The sequence below is a fragment of the Pseudonaja textilis genome, chromosome 1 (genome assembly GCF_049901715.1).
Source record: "Pseudonaja textilis isolate UNSWEBS1 chromosome 1, rPseTex1.2, whole genome shotgun sequence".
Taxonomy (NCBI): Eukaryota; Metazoa; Chordata; class Lepidosauria; order Squamata; family Elapidae; genus Pseudonaja; species Pseudonaja textilis.
In genome coordinates this window covers 85,146,862-85,169,173 of record NC_141990.1, presented here as the reverse complement: position 1 = coordinate 85,169,173, position 22,312 = coordinate 85,146,862, and the positions used below count along the sequence as shown (strand labels likewise).

At 36.5% G+C, this 22,312-nt stretch overlaps 1 protein-coding gene across 3 annotated transcripts in view; it reads left to right on the top strand.

The window, feature by feature from the left end:
- The window catches only part of ADGRG6 (adhesion G protein-coupled receptor G6), a 105,079-nt gene that overhangs the window by 71,010 nt on the left and 11,757 nt on the right, over window positions 1-22,312 (top strand). For all 3 annotated transcript variants that reach the window (XM_087940100.1, XM_087940088.1, XM_026705596.2), the window contains 6 exons: window positions 328-373; window positions 3,136-3,242; window positions 9,043-9,170; window positions 10,367-10,635; window positions 16,187-16,301; window positions 17,984-18,267. In XM_087940100.1, coding sequence (XP_087796226.1) covers window positions 328-373; window positions 3,136-3,242; window positions 9,043-9,170; window positions 10,367-10,635; window positions 16,187-16,301; window positions 17,984-18,267 — 949 coding nt within the window. The remainder of the gene's footprint in view (window positions 1-327; window positions 374-3,135; window positions 3,243-9,042; window positions 9,171-10,366; window positions 10,636-16,186; window positions 16,302-17,983; window positions 18,268-22,312) is intronic.

Genomic DNA, 22,312 nt, shown 5'->3' with positions numbered 1-22,312 from the left:
ATTACAACATCTTAGAAAATGGATTTTCTTCAGGAGAGCATAACAGAGCTGAAGGGTTAAATTCCACAATGATTGCTTTTCTCCAGTAGTTATCCAACTGATTAAGCGTGCATGTTTAGAAGTTTGGATTTTTAATTGAAAATGGTAATTTAAGATTGTTTCTAATTTGTTCTTTAGTGTTTACAAATTTAGAACAATAAATGGAAAGAAATGGAGATGGAGAATTAGTTTCCTTGCTTAATAAATAATGTTTTAGAAGATATTACTTTTTAATTCATGTACCTAATGGGAACACGTGTTTTTTTGTTGTGTTTGTTTAATTTTTAGAAGGCTCCTAATGCTACTTGTGTTTTTTGGGACATGAACAAGAACAGTAAGTTTATTTTTTCCCTTTTCTTTGATATGGAAAATATGGGGCATTTCTGAAAACTTTTTATTTACTTAGCAGTAAGACAATTCACATTCAAACCTACTAATCATTTATACAAGATGTAAAATCTAAAAGTTTAGTCTATCAGTGGCACTGAGCCTCCCTCTAGTGGTGAACGCTTTAATATAATCCAATTATGTAATATAATCCAACCATCCATTATAGATGTATAGTTTCCATGTATTTCTTTGGGATTTACTACTTCTGTAATCTTGTTACAATTCAGACCACACTCAGGAATCAGAAAATGGACTGGAAAATATTTACAACTAAGCGACTTCTCCTATCCAGACTGGAAAGTGATTATAACCAAGCAACTATGTCTATCCAGATACTTCATTTTCTAGATCAGTGATTCTCAACCTGTGGTCCACGGACCACTGGAGGGCCACATGTCATCACAAGGATTCCATGAAGGCTTGAAGAAATTTTGTGATTTAAATCTTGAGTTAAATCTTGGTGGTCTGTGGCTATGGTCTTTGGCCGTAAAAGGTATTTAAAGGAGGTCCATGGTAAAAAAAAAAAAAAAAAAAAAGGTTGAGAACCACTGTTCTAGAGTAATGAAAAGATGTGTTGATGGAGGGTAGTTGTTGGAAGTCTTGAGATGCATCCAAGTCAGCATAGGTTAGATTTTACATTAGTCCCTAGTGGTGGTAATAGAGACTTTTTTTAGGGTTTCAACCTCTATCACATACCAGCTGGAGGATCTGTTTCAAATAATGCATTACGAAGGACAAAGAGATGGGGCATAGTTGTCCATAACCTTTATTTGGCTACAACTAAACTTCATCTTAATCTTCATCCATAACTTTTTTGGTCTGCCTTTGTGTAGCCCAACTAGAAGGATTGATAATATTAAAGTAAGATTTTGTTGAAAGTATTTAGTAATCATTTATAGCAGTTGTGAACAGTTCTTAAATCCTTCCATTAAAACAGGTAGAAGCATATTGTCATCCATTGAGGTAAACTGCTCAATGTTTTAAATTAGCTTGTTGCTCATCTTATTGTCACAGAGTTATAGGAACCTCTTCAATGACAATCAACAATGTCATAACAGGAAGTGCAACCAGGCAATTGAACACTCTCATTTTTAATGTCCATGTCAAGTATCACATATAAAATTGGCAGTGCTTCAGTTGCTCTGTCACACTTGCCATTTTGATATAATTGACTGTACTGTAGATGCCCCTGAAGAATCAGTTTGTTAAAGCTACTGTATGTTTCATCATTCCATCATACTTGTTTAAATTGCCCAAACTGTGAAAAAGCAGGGGACGAACCACTATAGGAGAAAGCAGGGTTTATTACCCTCAACATAAATTTGAACATAGAATAGTTCTTCCCCCTGCCAAAATGAGAATGTCCATCTCTGTTCATGGTCTTCCCTTAAACAGGACTGATAAAATTGGTATTTGAGATACAGCTTTTTCTTTGGTACCATTTAAAGCAATACAGCATCTTACTTACAAAAATTTACTGGCTACCTTTTTAACTCTTTAAGTAATTGCTAATAAACTTTCCATTTCTATGGAGTTTAATGTTTGATCTTTTTCATATGTTGCCTGCCTCTTTCACTTTGTCCATTTTTGCTTTCATCATGGTGTGTGTGTGTGAGAGAGAGAGAGTGTGTCTGTAATAGATAGATAGATAGATAGATAGATAGATAGATAGATAGATAGATAGATAAATAGATAGATAGAGATAGAGATAGATATAGATATTTTTGTAGATTTTCACGGGTACAGGTATGCAGGTCTTGGCATGTTCAGGTCTTTTCCCGTGTAAGATTGAGACCCATCCCATAGACGAAAGACAACCACCATCCAGAAACCAGACCACAGCTGCATCACCAGCTGCCACACACCCTGACCCCCAAACCAAGCAAACGGATACATGCCATGAACACATATCCAGGCCTCAAACTAGGAGCCAAACCAAAACCCAGAACATCACATCACAGCCATGCGCTCAGGATATCACATCACAGAACTCAGGAGGTTACACCACTAAACCTCAGGATGTTGCAACATCTATTGTTGCAACAAAACCCAAGAGATTACAGCACAAGACCCAGGATGTCAAAACAATAGAACTCAGAAGGTCATTGCATAGCCCATTACCCATGTCATTACAACATAGAAGGCTGATAGACACACAGCCAATACCTCAGCCACACATGTTCTTACGAAAAAGCCAGCCAATCTGCAAACATCAACTCCATCAACCAATCAAGAAATGACAACATAGCCAACCTTCCCACCAGTATATATATAGGGAGACGGCAGCTCCAATGTATAAGCATGAAGCCAAAAGCACCAGCTTGATGATGGCGAGTGGGACCTCATCGAAACATTGCCAAGATGCTCCCAATCTTACATGGGAAAAGACCTGAACAAGCCAAGACTTATATGTATGTATGTATGTATGTATGTATGTATGTATGTGTGTGTGTGTGTGTGTGTGTGTGTGTGTATACACACACACACACACACATACATACATATATAATTATATATGTGCGTGTATTTTGTCTCTGTGTGTGTGTATATATATTGTGTATATATATATATATAATTTTACTGCATGTTTAAATCCTATTTTTTAAATAATTCTCATAAGTTATTTTCATATGTTGTACATATGAAACATACATGAACAATTTTAAAAGGATGATCATCAGTAACAATAATAATTAATTATTATAGGAGGCCAAGGTGGGTGGAATAAAACAGGCTGCTATGCACTTCCCGAGTCAAATGAAAATGAGACTATCTGTCTCTGCAATCATCTTACACATTTTGGCATATTGATGGTAAGTACCGGTCTTATTCTTTCATAACATTCACAAATTGCTATCTTCCCGGAGATACTTTAGCAATTTTACTTAAATGAGCTACTTTTGAACATACCATACATTTTTTATTCTTTTAATCTGAATTGTAGTATTCTTGATACCGTACAATATGATATTAGGTACAGTATTAGAGGAGAATGTGTCATTGAATGTTATCAACATAGGAAAACATGAGAAATACATCCTCATCAGCAATGTTCAATGTTGACAGAGACATCATATGATTTTATTCTGCTTTGATCCCTATGCATACAGTTAATAATGCAACATAGAAGACTATATATAGTTCTCTTTTCTTACATATTCTAGTCCAGAGTGAGAATCTGCTATCAGAATTATATTTCTGTTGCTGTTTTAGGAAAATAACTTTTCTGGAAGTTATTTCAGAATATTTTCCTTTTAAAAAAATTTTTGGCCCTTTTGAACCCTCTGCAGGCAAGGAAAATATATGTTAAATACTGAACTTCTTAAAATCTATAAAATTCTATCTGTAACTTTTTTGACAATGAGCTCTTTTCAGTAACCATTTCAACTTTTGTAGTGATATTGACAGCTTCTAAGATATTTGGTGGTATACTTTTTATGCTAAAAGTTAAGTATGTACATAAAACTTCCTGGTTTAATTTTTTTTTTAAACAAACTAGGTTCAAATACTGTGTTTTTCTCTACTTCTTCCTTTCTACTTCCCTCCTATGATTCATAGTACATCATACCCACAAAGTTAATACTGTATATGGCTCCCATAGGCCTAGTGATATTGGGTGAGGTTTAAGGTTAGGGTTAGTTTTCTATTCCTTCTCAATATTATTATGTTCTACTTCTATATATTTTTCAAAAAGGAGAGCATTCTTTCACAACTGTCCGAAACATCATCAGTGATTATCAAGCATCAACCATCTCCCCTGATGAAATACTTGACATTTCCCGCATTGGCCGAGAGCTCAAAAACAGTGACGGCTCTGTGACCCCACGCTTCTGCAGGGTCATTTGCAAAAATGAATCAAGCAAACGCAAATTCATTTACACTATAAATTCACTCGCCAAAACCAACACCAACCATAAGAACCTCCGTTGTCGCCCTGACCTAACCATACAGCAACGTGCCCGCTCCCGTGTACTCCGCACTGAACTCAAAAAACGTCTCGACAATGGGGAGAAGGACCTGTACATTGACTACCATGCTGACTGTATCAAAAGTAAGTCACACATCCCACAACTCAGCTTTAACCTTCAACCACAACCCTACCTCAACCAATCCACCATCACCCAAGACTAGGCATGCACGCCCCTAACTACCTCAACTCCAACTACTGCTGGCCTTAAATGCAAGCTACTCAATGCAAGAAGCCTTGTAAATAAAATACCTGAATTTTTCCTCCTACTAAATATGGCTAAATTCGACATTATATTTGTCTGTGAAACATGGCTCAATGCATCTCTCCCGACTCCATTACCACAGTAAGAGACTATCATGTTTACCGATCAGATCGTGAAATTCGTAGAGGAGGTGGTGTTGCTATCTTCTACAAAAAGTCCTTACATCTAAAAATATCCAAGTTACCCAGGAGCTTGCTCTTCCTGAGACCATTATCTGTGAACTGTCCTTAAATATCACAATTCGATTCTTACTATGTTACAGAGCACCTGATTATGACATTGAACATGTAAACAAGCTAAATACACTACTAACATGGGCAGCATCCTGCCCATACCCTTTATCTTTCTTGGTGATTTCAATCTGCCTCATATTGACTGGACCCTAAATGAATGTACAACTGAAACCATACATGCAACCTTTACAATGCTGTTACAAATCTGGGACTGGAACAGCTAGTATCCAACAACACTAGACTAAACAACTGCCTCGATCTCATCTTCTGCAATAGTTTGAATTTAATTTATGGAATACAAACTAAAGAACCCTTTTCCAGCAGTGACCACAATATGATTGACTTTTGTCTAAACATACGTCCACACAAAAACACCACAATGATGTGATCCCCAATTATAATTTCAAAAAGGCAACTATGATCTTATAAACAACGATCTCTCATCCCTTGATTGGCAATCTCTATTCAATGGATGCAATACTGTTGAAGACCATTACAACATATTTTTACTTGAAGTCAAAAGAGTCATCAAACTATATGTACCAACAACTACTCCCAAAACAAAACAAAAAACAGATTGCCCATAACAATAAGGAAACTTCAATCCAAAAAGAGATCACTCTGGCGGAAAAACAAATCTGGTCACGTTGCCAATTTCAAAAGCCGATACAAAAATTTATGCCACCAAATAAAGACCGAATGCACCAATTATCATATTAAACAAGAGGAAAACCTTCTAAGCACCAATTCCACCAATGCTTTTTACAATTTTGTAAACAACAAACTAAAAGATTCAAGGTCCATCCCACCCTGATAGGACCTAATGGTAAAGACTGCAATGACGACACCATTAAAGCCAACATCTTTAACACATTCTTTGGCTCAGTATTTGTAAACAGCAATGGATCATGCCCAGCATTTCCTAGCCGAACCACAGATAACTACAGTGATCTAATACATATCGATTTTACAGAAGACAATGTTGAAAAAGCACTACGCAATCTAAAACCATCCCTATCTATTGGACCGGATGGAATATGTGCCTATCTCTTAAAAAAGTTATCCACTGCCATAGCCGAACCTCTAAGCATAATCTTTGAAAAATCTTTCAGGACCAGTTCCTTGCCTAACCTATGGTCACAAGCCACAGTCATCCCCATCTTCAAAAAGGGAGACCCTTGCCTAGTTGAAAATTACAGACCAATCTCCTTATGCTGCGTCACCTGTAAAGTCATGGAATCAATTATTAACCAATCCATCATCCTCCACTTAGAGACAAACAACCTACTCTCCAATAAACAATTTGGTTTCAGAAAAAGCTATCCTGTAATCTGCAACTCTTACACTGCAAAAACATATGGACTACACAACTTGATCAGGGCAAAACAATAGATGCAATCTACATAGACTTCTGTAAAGCCTTTGATTCAGTGGTACATGACAAACTACTACTAAAAATAAAATCCTATGGTATCTCTGGACAACTGCATAACTGGATAGAAGCATTCCTGTCAAACAGACAACAAATGGTCAAAATTGGGAGTGTCCTATCAAATTCTGTACCTGTCAATAGTGGTGTCCCCCAAGGCAGTGTTCTAGGACCAACTCTCTTCATACTCTACATAAATGACCTCTGTGATCATATTAAGAGCAACTGCGTTCTTTTCGCTGATGATGTAAAGCTGTTCAATACCACAGACAATACTGCTACCCTTCAAAAAGATCTTGACTATGTATCAGAATGGTCAAACAAATGGCAACTTCAAATCTCAACAAATAAATGCTCTGTCTTACATATTGGCAAAAAAATCCGAAAATAAAATACAAGCTGAATAGTCAAGATCTTGTTGATGATCCAAGCTCTGTAAAGGACCTTGGAATACTCACCTCTAATGATCTAAGTGCTAGTGCCCACTGCAACTACATAGCCAAAAAGGCATTAAGAGTTGTTAACCTAATCTTACGTAGCTTTTTCTCTGGTAATATCACACTACTAACTAGAGCATACAAAACATTTGCTAGACCAATACTCGAATACAGCTCATCAGTCTGGAACCCACATTACGTATCTGATATTAGCACAATTGAGAAAGTCCAGAAATATTTCACAAGAAGAGTTCTCCACTCCTCTACTCGTTGTAGAATACCTTATGCCACCAGACTTGAAATTCTAGAACTAGAAAACCTTGAATTACGCCTGCCTTCGGTCTGATTTAAGCATGGTATATAAAATCATACATTGCAATGTCCTACCTGTCAATGAATACTTCAGCTTCAACCATAACAACACAAGAACACACAAACAGATACAAACTCAAGGTTAACCGCACCAAGCTTGACTGCAGGAAATACGACTTTAGCAACAGAGTGGTCAATGTCTGGAATACTCTACCCGACTCTGTAGTTTCTTCCCCAAACCCCAAAAACTTTAACCTTAGACTGTCTACTATTGACCTCACCCCTTTCCTAAGAGGTCTGTAGGGGGCGTGCATAAGCGCACCAACGTGCCTACCGTCCCTGTCCTATTGTTTTTTTTATTTTTCTTTTATTTTTCTTATATGTACTCATTTCATGTATTCATAATTATGTATACACTTTTACTTATCTCGTAAACAATTGACAAATAAATAAAATAAAATAAAAATAAAATAAATAAATTCAGTGGGTCCTTTCTCTTGCTGTGAGTATTTTTGCAAGGGTTTTAGAAACAAAGATAGGGAAAAGTCTACAGAATCTTGGTAGCATTCCAGCCTGAAAATTTTAGTTTTGCGGGCAGTTCTTTTATTTGCGTATCCCAATAATACTTCCAGGATTATTTCTGTGCAGAAACGTATGAGACTTCTCAATCGACAGCTGTATTTAAAACAGGATGAGGCAGTGGTGCCCATTACCAGATGATGTTTATACCTCTTTAATGCCTGAGTGCTTTAATATGGAACACTTTTTGTCTCTTTCAAGAAAATTAACAGCACCAGCTTCAGAGGCTGTCAATATCATAGTTCAGTACTTTTTCTGAAATTTTTAATGCTGAAAGACTATTCTTACTTACCTGGGGGAAAGTCTATGGAGCTAAGTGGGGCTTCAGTATAAATAGGTATGAGTGTAATTGTGCTGTAAGAATCTCATTCTGATATGTTCACTTTTACAAGCATGTTCATGCTGTTGTTCTGAGAAAGATCAATCACTTAGAAAATGACCCTATAGACAGAAACTGCAGATTGTCCACCCCTGTACCTTAGCGAATCTTCATTCAGATCTGTGTGAGCAGAAAATCTGAAGGTGACATCACATTATCACATTCCATACAAACAACATGTCTTTAAATCTGGCCAGCAGGTTTAAGCAATTCTTAGAGGTGGGAAACTTTTATAGTTGAGAAATAGCAATGAAATCTGTTTGATTCCATTTTTCCATATAAGATAACCTTCCTTTTAGCCTTTGTATTATTTCCAGTTGTGTTCTGTTTAATGTTTGAGATCCGGCTGGGAGAAATGGGTGAGCTGTTGGAAGAAAATATTCTTAAAAACATTTGGATACCAATCCTCATTTTACTCATTCATTTAATCAATTTATATGGCCACTCATCTTGATGTGGTGATTCTGGGCACATTACAAGAGAAGCGTCTATAAACAGCAATGTAAGAAGCCTATAATGATAGCCAAGAGAAAAACCCAATCAACAACTACATCGTAACTAATGGCAGCATCTCATGAACTACTACTAGCTTCCTAACCCACCCACCCCAGTGCCTAGGAACAATTCCACATTTTAAAGTGTTTTATCTCCGCTCATTTTTCCAATGTTCCATTTATTTTTATCAACCTGATTTCTAAGGAACGTTGAGAAAGTAAAAACTGCAGATGAAAGGATTGCTTACTGATTGTTTTGTAATCTGCAGGATGATATGACATAAAACTATAGTGCTTTGTATTTACTGCTCATTTCAGTTGATATACAGCATACCCTCATGACTTCAGGAACAACAGGAAGGAAACAAAAGGTGTGACAGCAAAGTATTAAATATATTGTGGGCAGTACTTTTGGCCAGATTGCCTCTGACTTTCATCTATGTTGTTCTCCCAGGAGAAAACAGTTTTCAAAAATGTCTTTCTAACAGTTTATATACCTTGTTTCTTTTTCTGTATAGGATTTGCCAAGAACAGCTTCACAAATAGATTCTGGAAATACCAGAGTCCTCACTTTCATAACATATATCGGTTGTGGAATATCAGCCATATTTTCTGCTGCAACCCTTCTGACATATATTGCTTTTGAGTAAGTATTCGTTAAATAATAATTTTAATTACACCACCTTATTTCAATCTAATCAGTATTGCCCAAAATCATTCTGTGGAGAGAGCTACAAAATCAGATTTAAAATTCAAATTATTGACTATGAATATGAGAAATCAGGAAAATGCCATAAAAGTAAAATCTGATCCTTAGTCTGCTGTACCAGCAGATAGATAAAGTAAGACATGTGTTTTCTTTGTGGTGTCAAACCCCAGTCCCCACTGATCCAGGGTTTGCCATACCTGAGGGAGGGACCCCAGGACAGGAGGTGGATGGTGTGGAGACCGAAGCTGCAAGCGGCATCCTGGCCCCCAAGTGGCAAGGGCAAGCAACATGACACCGACTAAAAGCTTATTGTCAGCCGGCTTGCATTCGCCTGGATCGTAATTGCCTGCAAGCTGGCTTTGTTGCTCATCTTGTTATCACACCAAGCAGGCTGTTCATTGACTCTGCCGGCAGCCTGACGATCAGCTGATCAAGCCTGCCAGTTTTTCTAAAGGTGGAAGGACACAGCTCCAGCATTCAAAAGACTCTGGGAGGTGGAGGCTCCCAGCACGAACTTTAGTCCTATGTTTTTGGGAATTTATTGTGTGCTGAGTTCCGGGTTAATAAACCACTGGGAACTCAAAGCAAGTAGCATCCTGGTCGTAGGTTAGGTCCAGAGCTTGGACCTTTGAGAGGTGGCAGGAATGTGGTTTTGGTGTTGCAAACAAACCAGATGCCTATAAATAAAATAGCTAAATTCCTAATTCCTAAACTAGGTAAGAATCTGGGATATCATATTAAAATGCAGCTCTTACTTATTTATTCTATCTAACATAAATACCCATATATCACACACACATAAGTCCATATGATACCTGAATTTATTTTAAAGATTCAGGCGTGGAGTTTTGTCTTCCTGATGATATCCTGGTTTCTATGGAAAATTAAAATCAAGCCCAAATTACAAAACAATCTGCTAGAATAAATATATCACTTAAAAGCAAATGCATATACGTTACTTTCTCAGTGGACAAGTTTATAAACGGACTTACCTTTTATCAGTTGACACAAGTATATCTGCGTGTTCTGTTATGGCCTAAATAATTCTGAGGTTCAAGAAAAAAATGTCAGAAAATGAATAGGATGGAATTCTTACTTGATCACATTGTAATTTGCTATCCATTTATTACCAGAAAACTGCGAAGAGATTATCCGTCCAAAATCCTAATGAATTTGAGCACAGCTTTGCTGGGCCTGAATCTGGTCTTTCTCCTGGATGGTTGGATTGCATCATTTGACATAGAAGGCCTCTGCATAGCTATTGCTGCTCTCCTGCACTACTTTCTTCTGGCAACTTTCACCTGGATGGGCCTTGAAGCTGTTCATATGTATATAGCTCTAGTAAAAGTGTTCAATACGTACATTCGTCAATACATATTAAAATTTTGTGTGATTGGTTGGGGTAAGTAAGACTCTTTTACATTTTTTTGTTTCATTTTAGCTCCTGAAGTGACAACAGAAATACATTAAATATATAAGAATTATTTTTGGTTTTCTAGTTTTATATTCCTCCTTTCCCTCTTCATTTTTGGCTAAATTAATACTTATTATAAGTTGCAGAATTGTTCCCAGATAAGTTCCAATATTCTACACATATAATTTGAAAAGTTTTAAATATTTCATATAAGATTTTTCCAGTTAATTTTTATTCCTAAAAGTGAGCTCTTTCCTTTAAATGTAATTTCATAAGTTTATCTGACTTATTTACAGAAATTGATAAAGCGTCAGTAGGAGTAGCCATACATATTGATAGCTTAAAAAGCCTGACCAACTGATAATCTCACAAATAGTTATGGGCAGTTTTTGAACAACAAAATTAGAATCTTTAGGCCAAATAATGTGAGTTTTTATTAGCCCAATTTCCAACCATGGAGTCTATAATTCCTGCCTTGGAGTCATTTTTATTTAATGAAGCATTTGCTTGGTTTCTTTTACAAATAAAAAAGTACCTGATGAAGTTATATTCATATAAGTAGCAGAGGAACTGAAGCTGAGAGCAAGCAATAGGTTCCTTCATTTTATGTATCAATTGTTTTTATTCTGGGTTATATATATTCATGGCTACAAGGAGCATTTTCATAGCATAATCTTTATACATTATAATCTAACACAGCATGGTAGTAACTGATTCTTCTATAAAGCTAAAGAAAAATTACTAAAGAAATGTATGAAATTCATAAAGGAATATGTTGTATATACTGCAAGAATGCATTGTGAAGATTATGTTGGTTAATACATTCTATGAAGTATGCTATCATTTGTAGATAGTTTTTCTGAGCCTTTAACTAAGTGCTGTTTTCAGATTGGAAGGAAGGACAGTTTTTATTTATAAAACAGTGAACAGTGATTCCAACAGATAAATGTACAGTTCATGAAACGTAACTCCTGTTCACTTCGCCTCCCCCCTACATTTGTAATTTTTGAATTATGAAAAAAAGCTTGTAGGGCTTGAACACAATTATAGTATGCAACGATTCATAGAAAGAAAGACATAATCATGAAATAACAGCAATAAACTAATTTGTGAGTAGATTTCTTGTAATTTTAACTACATTATTGACACCCATTTTGAGTTACCATACAAAATACTAACTATTCATCTAGAATAGAATGGGGCACGATAATTCAGTATTTAAAGACGCTGAGCTTGTCAGCTGAAAAGCTAACAATCCAAGTTTGAGACCCAAGCACTGCACAGCAAGGTGAGCTCCCATTCCTTGTCCCAGCTCCTGCCCGCCGAGCAATTAGAAAGCACGCAACTGGAAGTAGAAGAATAGGTACCATTTCAATGGGAAGATCACAATATACCTTTGACATATAGCCAAGGTGACCATGTGACTACAGAAATGTCTTCAGACAACACTGGCTCTCTTGGCCAAGAAACAGAGATAGCACCATGCCATAGAATCAGACATGAGTGGACAGAGAGACCATTATATTTTTTAAAAATTCTAGAATAGAACGTTAAACCAAATATTACTGACATTGTGCTGAATCCTTAGAACTTAGATGGATTGGAATATCATTTTCTATAATATTTCTTCATTAAATATCCCCTAAAGCCTTATAAATTATTTTAAAAGCAACATATGGTCTAGCATTTGTCAGTTTAACAGACAAATGATGCTGTCCATCAATGAAGAATCTTTTATTGAAATTAGCATCTAGAATACTTTACATATGATCACTTCTTTCTCTTTAAAAGACTGGGTTAATAAGTCTTTATAAGACTTTTGATAATCATTTGCTTGCCCCTGGTATATATGACTACTCTTATCCATGGCAGCTACTTAGAGCAAAATATTGAAGATGAAAAAAGAGAGATTTTTCACCACAGAAGTGTTATGATGTATCCACAGAATCTGCTCTCGAAAGTTGGAGAGGATTACAGAAATACTAGAAAAAGTCAGCTTGTCCTGTGTAAGATATATCCTTACCAATGCAGCATCATATGCAAAGCCCTTTATTATTATTTTGTTCAGGTATTCCTCTCTTAAGGTATTTGAAAGTAGACATAAACACAAGTCAAGTCGAGCTGGGAGATTTGTTGTCATCTTTAGTGTATACACTGCAGCTTAAGGTTTACAATTACAGTGAGTATTTGAAAATGGATGAAATAGAAAAAAAGATGAAGCTAAACACTTTTGTTCACATCAAAAAGTTCAAATGCACAAGGGCATAATAATATTTATACACACACACACACACACACACACACACACACACACACAAATATTTGTTTTCTTAAGTTTTTGCAGGTATTTATATGTATGGTGTTCAGCTTTGTTTGGGTATTTTCCCACGTCATTATAGTTGTGCTTTTAAAGTTGTAGCAACGTTTCAGCAGAATCTCATCTGCTGTCATCAGGCTTCTGATTGTGTTTATCTGTGAGTCAGACTTACACAGCCGTTTCTGTTTTAAATTTGGTGCTAGCCTACTGCTGTGCCAGAATGCTTTTTTTCTTCATCCTGATTGGTTGGTAGTCTTGGTCTGTGTTTATTGGTTTTGGAGTTAAATTAAATACAGATGAAGCTGATAGAATAAGACACCAAGTCACTAACATCCAACGCACAAGCAAACCACTCAAAAGCAACTTACATAAAGAGAAACTAAAAGTCCTGCAAGCCCTGAAGAACGACAGCAGCATAATCATACTTCCAACAGATAAAGGTAATGCTACAGTAGTAATGGATAGAAAAGACTACAAAACAAAATTGTCAGACCTACTCTAAGACTCCACATACAAACCCATAAACAGGGACCCAACCACGTATCTGGAAAAAATAACCAAGAAGAAAATCATAACCAGTAACATGAGCAAAGAGATCCAACAGACAATCATCCAAAGAGAAAAATCTTCCAGATGCCCCAAACTATATGGCCTCCCAAAAATACACAAAGAAGGCATACCTCTCAGACCCATAGTCAGCTCCAGAGGAGCACCACTACAAAACCTAGCCAAATACCTAGCAAAATAGCTATAGCCCCATGCAGAAGCAGCAGCTTCACATGTACAAAACTCATACCACCTCTTGGAAATGATCAAAGATCTACACGTGGAACAAAAAGATCTGCTTGTACGTTTCGACATGGTTTCACTATTCACTCAAGTCCTGATAACAGAAACTCTAGAAATCATCAAAAATAAATACCAACCACCCAAACACCTCATGGAACTAGCAGACCACTGCTTAACCAAAACATATTTCATATACAAAGGACAAAGATACAAGCAAATTGAAGGAGCCCCTATGGGATCACCACTGTCACCCATCATTGCAAACCTGTTCATGAAAGAATTTGAATCCAGAGCCGTAGCCAATGCCACCCACAAACCCAAACTATGGTTAAGATACATCAATGACACATTTGTTATTTGGCCCCATGGAAAAGAAAACCTAAACAATTCCCTAATACACCTAAACAGCACACAACCCAAAATCAAATTTACCATGGAAACGGAAACAAACAACTACCATTCCTAGATGTACTAATCTACAAAAAAACAGATGGCACACTAGGACACACCATATACCAGAAGAAAACACACACCAACTGCTACCACAATGCCCAATCCCACCACCACCCAGCACAGATAAACTCCATGGCCAAAACACTAATTGCCAGAACCAAACCCCTGGCAGACAAGACACACATAAAGAGTGAACTATGCACCCTGACTAAAGTACTGACAGCCAACGGCTTCCACAAAAGCAAAATCACTGGCCTGATCCACAAAAACACACTGAGACATAATGGAGACCTAGAAGATGAACAGACCTATGGAACAGCTGTCCTGCCCTACATAAGAGGTACTACAGACAAAATCAGTAACATACTACACAGGCATCACATCAAGACTGCCTTATTAACAGACAGAAAAATAGCAGCCATCCTAAAAAAAACCCAAAAATAAAATTGATCTGGAAAACCAAGGCATATATGAAGTCCCTGTGCATCATGCCCTGCCACATACATTGGACAATAGAAGACTAAGTACCCGCCTGGATGAACACAAAAATTCAGTCAAAAAGCTGGAACACACTTCCTCACTAGTCCAACACATGAAAAGCCACAGGTCATAGCATCGACTTCAATGGCACCAAAACCCTAGCCACTATAGAAAACCGCAGCTACAGAATTATCAGAGAAGCCATAGAGATTGAAAAAAGACCTGAAAGCATGAATAAAAGAGATAACTCCACCAGACTGTCAATTATTTGGAAGCCTGCACTCATAAGGGTCAGAGAGTGAGCTGAGTCATTGAGCCACACCCACAGGGGATAAAAGTGGATGTGTTTTCTCCTGAAACTTTGTACGGGACAAAGTTTAACCTTACTTCAGATTTTCTTCGTGAATGATTATTTTTGTGGATGGCCTTGTGATTTTCTGTGAGTAAAACTTTATCAGTTAGGACTTGGCAGGCAGGACATGTGGGAATGCCAAGAATATTATCAGTTCCAAAGAATTGACTCTGTGAAGTCCAAGCCAGCTTGCCTGCCTGTGTTGGTGTGAGTTTGTACTCTTTCATATTTTGGGAAAGAGGAAAGGCGAGACAGAACACATACACACACACACACACACACATACACATATTTGTTTTCTTAAGTTTTCGTGGGTACTTACATGTATGGTATTCAGCTTTGTTCAGGTATTTTCCACGTCATTATAGTTGTGCTTTTAAAGTTGTAGCAGCGTTTGACAGAATCTCACCTGCCATCATCAGGCTTTGTATTGTGTTCGTCTGTGAGAACACAATACAGACGAACACAATACAGAAGCCTGATGATGGCAGATGAGATTCTGCCGAAACGTTGCTACAACTTTAAAAGCACAACTATAATGACGTGGGAAAATACCCGAACAAAGCTGAATACCATATATACATACATACATACATACACACACACACACACACACACACACACAGTATTTTAGAAATGTTGATAATTGATGTTAAAGGCACTATTGAATTAATTTGCTCTATTAGATGGTGTGGCAGATGGCTGAGATTCATAAGGTGGAAAGCCGGAGTTCTTATCTCTTTTTTCAGATGCCTCACGTCTTCACATCCTTGTGAAGCTTCTACTGTGAGGTAGCATCTTGGTACTTCCTGCTACCACCATCTTATGAAGGTGCCTCACCTGGCATATATACCTCATTCCAGTGCTTTTAGAGAGATAGGACTCTTACACTCTATCCTTTCTTTCTGATTAGATAGGCAAAATGCTGGATCACTTTCTGGTCATTCATGTAACATATAAGTACAGCAGTTAGAGAGTTCAGCCTTTCCTCCCCCATGAAAAGTGAATCCAATCCCATAGGAAATTTTAAAAAATTTATATGATGAAGATCCATGTGTACTCATGTATGAATGAATCTGCAGCCTACATTCACAACAGATGGATTATGATATGTTTATAAAACTTCCTTTTGTTGTGTTTTATTGCAGGTTTACCAGCATTGGTAGTAATTATTATTTTATCAAGCACCCATGCAAATACAAATAATATTTACAACAACATTTTAAATGACAAAAATAATAAGGAACAAGATGGAGATGATTTGTAAGTACTTGGTTAAAATAGGATGGTGCAGACAACCTAGCAAATGCTTTTAAATCATTTTTAAAGCAGTGTGAATCCAATAAGAGTATGTATCTGAAATGATGGTAGCAAAGGCAGATATGATAAAGACAAATTTATCATGATCCTCTTCTTTCCAAGTAGCCAGTTAAGTAAGCTTTCCACTTTGGTTAAAATGTAATACAAGTAGTTCTACATCAGGCCTGTCAAACTGGCAGCCCTCAGGCCACACCCACTACAGCTCCACAAAGGCAAAAAACGATCCAGCCCATGATGCGATCAAGTTTGACAGCCGTGTTGAGATGTTGGCTGAAGAAGAAGCAATATTTAGGGAGACATGATGTGCTTATGCGATTTTCGAACTTAGTGGGAAAGGGCATGTTCTCATGAACATTACTGTCCTGTTTGAACTGTGGCACATGATTAATAATATTTTAATAAGTCAGTGCTAACAAATTTTTGGGTTAGAATTCTAATTTTTACTACATGATGATTCTTCTAGAAATATTTAGTAGAAACCATTGACTTAGGTTAGTTCAGGAGTTCACATGAATGTACTTTGCTTCATGTTGCTTATGGATGTAAATATCTCTCATCATATAGCTCCAATATTTGATAAGCTTAACTTTCCAAACACATGTGCATAAATTATTTAAAATAGAGGTAGTCGTATTTTTTTATCTCCAGTTTATGAGTTTATTGCTGAAAAGACTAGTACAGGTAGTCCTCAACTTATAATTAACCCCCAAATTTTGTCTCTTGCTGAGACAGTTGTTGAGTTTTTGCCCCATGATATGACCTTTCTTTCCACAGTTGTTAAGTGAATCACTGCATTGTTAAGCGAATAACATGGTTATTCGCTTAACTTTGACTTTGCTTGTCAGGGTTGTAGGTGTGAAAAACACTCCCCGGTCACTTTTTTCAATCCTGTTGCAACTCTGAAGAGTCACTAAACAAACTGTTTTAAGTTGAGGACTTCCAACATTGTGACATAACATTTATTCTGCTCCTTCTGGAGTTAACTTCCACTGAAATCAAAGGGATTGACTTTCATTTATATACTTTTAGATTGAAAACTTTACGCATAAAATGTATGTTTTATGTGACATTTATTTGAGCTTTCCATTCCAATATAAACAAACATGTTCCTGGTGAAATAACCATGCATTCTGTGAATATTCATTGTTCATAGGCTGTTTTCATGGTGTCTAAATTCCATGTCAATAAATATTGAAGTTGCAGTTTCAGGATTTTTTAAATGTAAATCAGAGATTATTATAAAATTGGGTATATTTACATTTGGGACAGTACCAGGCTGGATATTGAACTTCTTCAGATAGATTTCAGGAAACCAGAGTGTGTTGTTTGCATATTAATCTAATGGATCAAAAGAAGCAACAGGTTTTAAGTGTTCTCATGCTTGTTCAGAAAAACATTTAATCTTCACTGAGGAAATTATGGCAATATTTGAAGTATCTAGAAGTACAGAATAACTGATTCTGAATCTGATCATTTACTAATCCAGCATTACCTTGATATACAACTTTAAGAAAGTAATAGTTAAACAAGCCTTTTACTTTTGTTTAAGTGACCCAGAGCAACCAGAATTAATAAAACAATTTTATAACATGAGAAATAACGTAGAATTAATATTTTTTTTACAGCTGCTGGATTAAAAGCACCGTTGTGTTTTACGTGACTTGTGTTGGCTACTTTGGAATCATGTTCCTCATGAACATTGCCATGTTTGTTGTGGTGATGATGCAAATCTGTGGACGAAATGGAAAACGGACCAATAGGACTATGCGGGAAGAGATCCTGAGGAACCTGCGTAGTGTTATTAGCCTGACTTTCCTCCTAGGCATGACATGGGGTTTTGCTTTTTTTGCCTGGGGGCCACTATATCTCCCTTTTGTGTATCTCTTCTGTATTTCCAACTCACTGCAAGGTAAGTAGAGAACCATTTTGGAAAAACAATATAAATAACTTAACTTCTGGCACAGGTATATTATATGCATTATGTAGCACTCTTAACAGATACATTGTACTTAAGATTTGTAGATTTAAGCCCATACAAACACACACACACACACACACACCAGGGGTGAAATTCAACCACCTCAGTCCACCTCCGGAGAGGTGGTAGGGGCGATTTAAATCGGTAAAAAATCGCCCCTGGTTGCTATTACTATTATACCAAGTATACCAAGCCACGCCCACAGCCATGCCCACAGATCCACTAGGATAAAATTTTGAATTTCACCCCCCCACACACACACACGTAAATAGTAATGAGTCACATGACAGTAATTGATGATAATAGAATTCAGAAACTTCATATCATGGTAAGTAGAATTTTTTGGAACTGGATATGGTCTCCAACTTACCCTGTTCTGATTGTTTGAGGAAAGTTTAATTCATCCAAGTCTTTCAAGTAAGAAATGTGGACTTGGCATATTTCTGCTTTCCAACTAGAAACTTATTCAAAATATCTAATTTAGAATTAACAATGCATTCCAAAATTAATTCTAAAATGTTCCTTATTATTGAAATAGGAAGGGGAGGGGAGTTTAGCATGAACTAGTGGTTCTTGTTCTAAGCCATGACCCATAGAGTTGATTAAGGAATTTTTTTCTGATTTTTCTCTCATTTTTATTAGATGATGATGATTGATGATTAATGTTACTATTATTGTTGTTGTTATTGTTATTGTTATTATTTTGCTATCTACTCTTGCCATATCAAAATTCGATATCTTGCTGGCAAACAGAGCCCTGAACCATTTTACACAATTTCTTTCTACTATTTCACTAGTTTGAAAAGAATAAAAGGTGGGAAATATATTATAAGATACTATTACATTATAAGAAGTTCATTATTTTTGTCATTTGTTTATTATATAAGAACAGATGAAGGATGCAAACATTAAATTATCTCAAAAAAATCCAGATTTTGAAATATTTATCATATAGTGTGGCTTTTTTTTTGATAACATTTAAATTTAGTTATGGTTTAGGTTCAGCTTATCCAGCCTATATCACTTCCCCTTCAGCAGAGGTGGAGTTGATTTTTGTAGCAGAGTTGGAATAAATTTGGTACCAAATTAAAAGGGATATCTTTTTCACGGCAACTGCTCTCCATTTGTTTTTTCAGTCATTTCCCTTTTTATTGAAAATACTCCCAATTTTATTTCATGCCATTGCTTTCCCAAGGGTATTGTCAGACAACACCTATCATGTGTGATAGAAAGCTTGACTTGGTGCAGTTTTACAAAGACTGCAAAGGTTTCATTTTTAAAAAAAAGTGAACTAAAAGGTATTCATCAGAGCTATCTCCATACTTGATTTTATTGGAATTTATTGAGCACTCTTACCAGGAAGGTCATGGAATCTGGGTTCTTGTCCAAAATCCAGATGAATTATTAAAATTTGTTCTTAGAAATTCAATGAGAGTTCCAAAACAAATTCACATTTATGCATTTTTCAAAGAATCCCACTGTTCTTAGGAAGGAGAAAGTTTCCAGTTTAGCAAACAGCCCTAATAGCAGCCTGAATTAATTAGTTGAAGGAATTTAACGGGGGAAAAAATATTTAACACATAAAATGAATGTTTATCTCCATATACAGTGTGCCATAGAGACATCTTGAAGTATAGATATGGAATTTTTAAAACTAAATAGAGAAATAGAAAAGTATTAATAGTATTTGTTAGAATACTATATGTTAAAATAATTAATTTAACATTTGGAGTACCTTGTCATTAAAAAGAAAGGGCATTTTCTGTTTCATTAATATAATTAACTGGAATAAAATAAGATCCTTTTTCTTAAAAAATGGGATAGCAAAATAACAATTGCCAGCTTATAGGATGTCCATGGCAAAATTCCATTGGACCAACAAGTAAGGTAGAATAAAATGAACATGTTACAGTATGTTGTTTATCTTCTACCTCTACATCCAAATAGATGGAATAACAGACAAGATGATTTTGTGTGTGTGTGTCTGTGCGTTTTCTTAAGTTTTCACGGGTATTTATATGTATGGTATTCAGCTTTGTTCGGGTATTTTCCCACGTCATTATAGTTGTGCTTTTAAAGTTGTAGTGACATTTCGGCAGAATCTCATCTGCCATCATCAGGCTTCTGTATTGGGTTCATCTGTGTGTCAGGCTTTCACAGTCCCCTACGCATCATGCCCTGCCACATACATCGGACAGACCAATAGAAGAATAAGTACCCGCCTGGATGAACACAAAAATTCAGTCAAAAAGCTGGAACACACTTCCTCACTAGTCCAACACATGAAAGCCACAGGTCATAGCATTGACTTCAATGGCACCAAAACCCTAGCCACTATAGAAAACCACAGCTACAGAATTATCAGAGAAGCCATAGAGATTGAAAAAAGACCTGAAAGCATGAATAGAAGAGATAACTCCTCCAGACTGTCAATTATCTGGAAGTCTGCACTCACAAACAAAAAAATATCCACACCACAAGCCAAGCAAACACCTGGGCACAAACAGACCCCTCCCCATGATACCTCCAGCCCAAACATACTCCAACCAGGCACCCAGATGAAACCTAGCTTCCAGCCAATCAAGACAAAAAACGCTACAAAACAGACAGAAGATATTAGAAACACCAATCACGCAGAACACAGCAAACTCCAAGACCAATAAACACAGACCAAAACTCCCAACCAAGCAGAATGAAGAAAAAAACTATTCTAACACAGCAGGAGGCTAGCACCAAATTTAAAACAAAAATGGCTGTGAAAGCCTGACACACAGACGTAACCAATACACCAGCTGGAAGATGGCAGATGAAATTTGCCGAAACGTCACTACAACTTTAAAAGCACAACTAGACACTGTTGGTGCTTAGCCCCTATAGAAAACCCCAGCCACAGAATCATCAGAGAAGCCATAGAGATTGAAAAAAGACCTGAAAGCATGAATAGAAGAGATGATTCCACCAGACTGTCAATCATTTGGAAGCCTGCACTCACAAACAAAAAAATCTCTACACCAAAAGCCAGGCAAACACCTGGGCACAGACAGATCCCCCCTGATACCACCCTGATACCTCCAGCTCAAACACACCCCAACCAGGCACCCAGATGAACCCTAGCTTCCTAACTAATAATAGCCGTCCATTTACCCGGACCCAAGCTGCACTAAAAGCCTCCAATAAAGTAACACAATGTTGCCAGCCAATCAAGATACAAAAAGAGCCAAAAAACAGACAGAAGATATTAGAAAAACCAATCAAGCAGAACACAGCAAACTCCAAGACCAATAAACACAGACCAAGACTCCCAACCAATCAGGGTGAAGAAAAAAACATTCTGGCACAGCAATAGGCTGCCCCAAATTTAAATCTGAAACCACTGTAAAAGCCTGACTCACAGATGAACACTATACAGAAGCCTGATGATGGCAGATGAGATTCTGCCAAAACGTTGCTACAACTTTAAAAGCACAACTACAATGACGTGGGAAAATACCCAAACAAAGCTGAATGCCATACATGTAAGTAAAACTTAAGAAAATATATATATATATATATATATATATATATATATATATATATATATATATAAAACACATATATATAAATATATATAAATATATATATATATAAACTTAATATATATATATATATATATATATATATATGGATTAGGACAGTCTTGAGTCTTCCTCTTGTTTAAATAACACACAAATTGGACATTTTAATCCAAGCAAAATAATATTTAAAGTTCTTTACTACACTCCACATCTATACATGCTTGTCCCAGAGTCCAGGTCCATCCAACTTCAGCATTCAAATATGCCCCCTTCCTGGCACTTGCTAATGGCACTATAAAAGGAGGAACGGATGGAATGTGGAGTGCAAAAGTATTAGGACTAAGTATAAAGGCATGAGGGAAATAACACTAATGCTCAATAAAGCTTTGGTTTCTCCTGTTTAATGTCACCATTAAGGATAC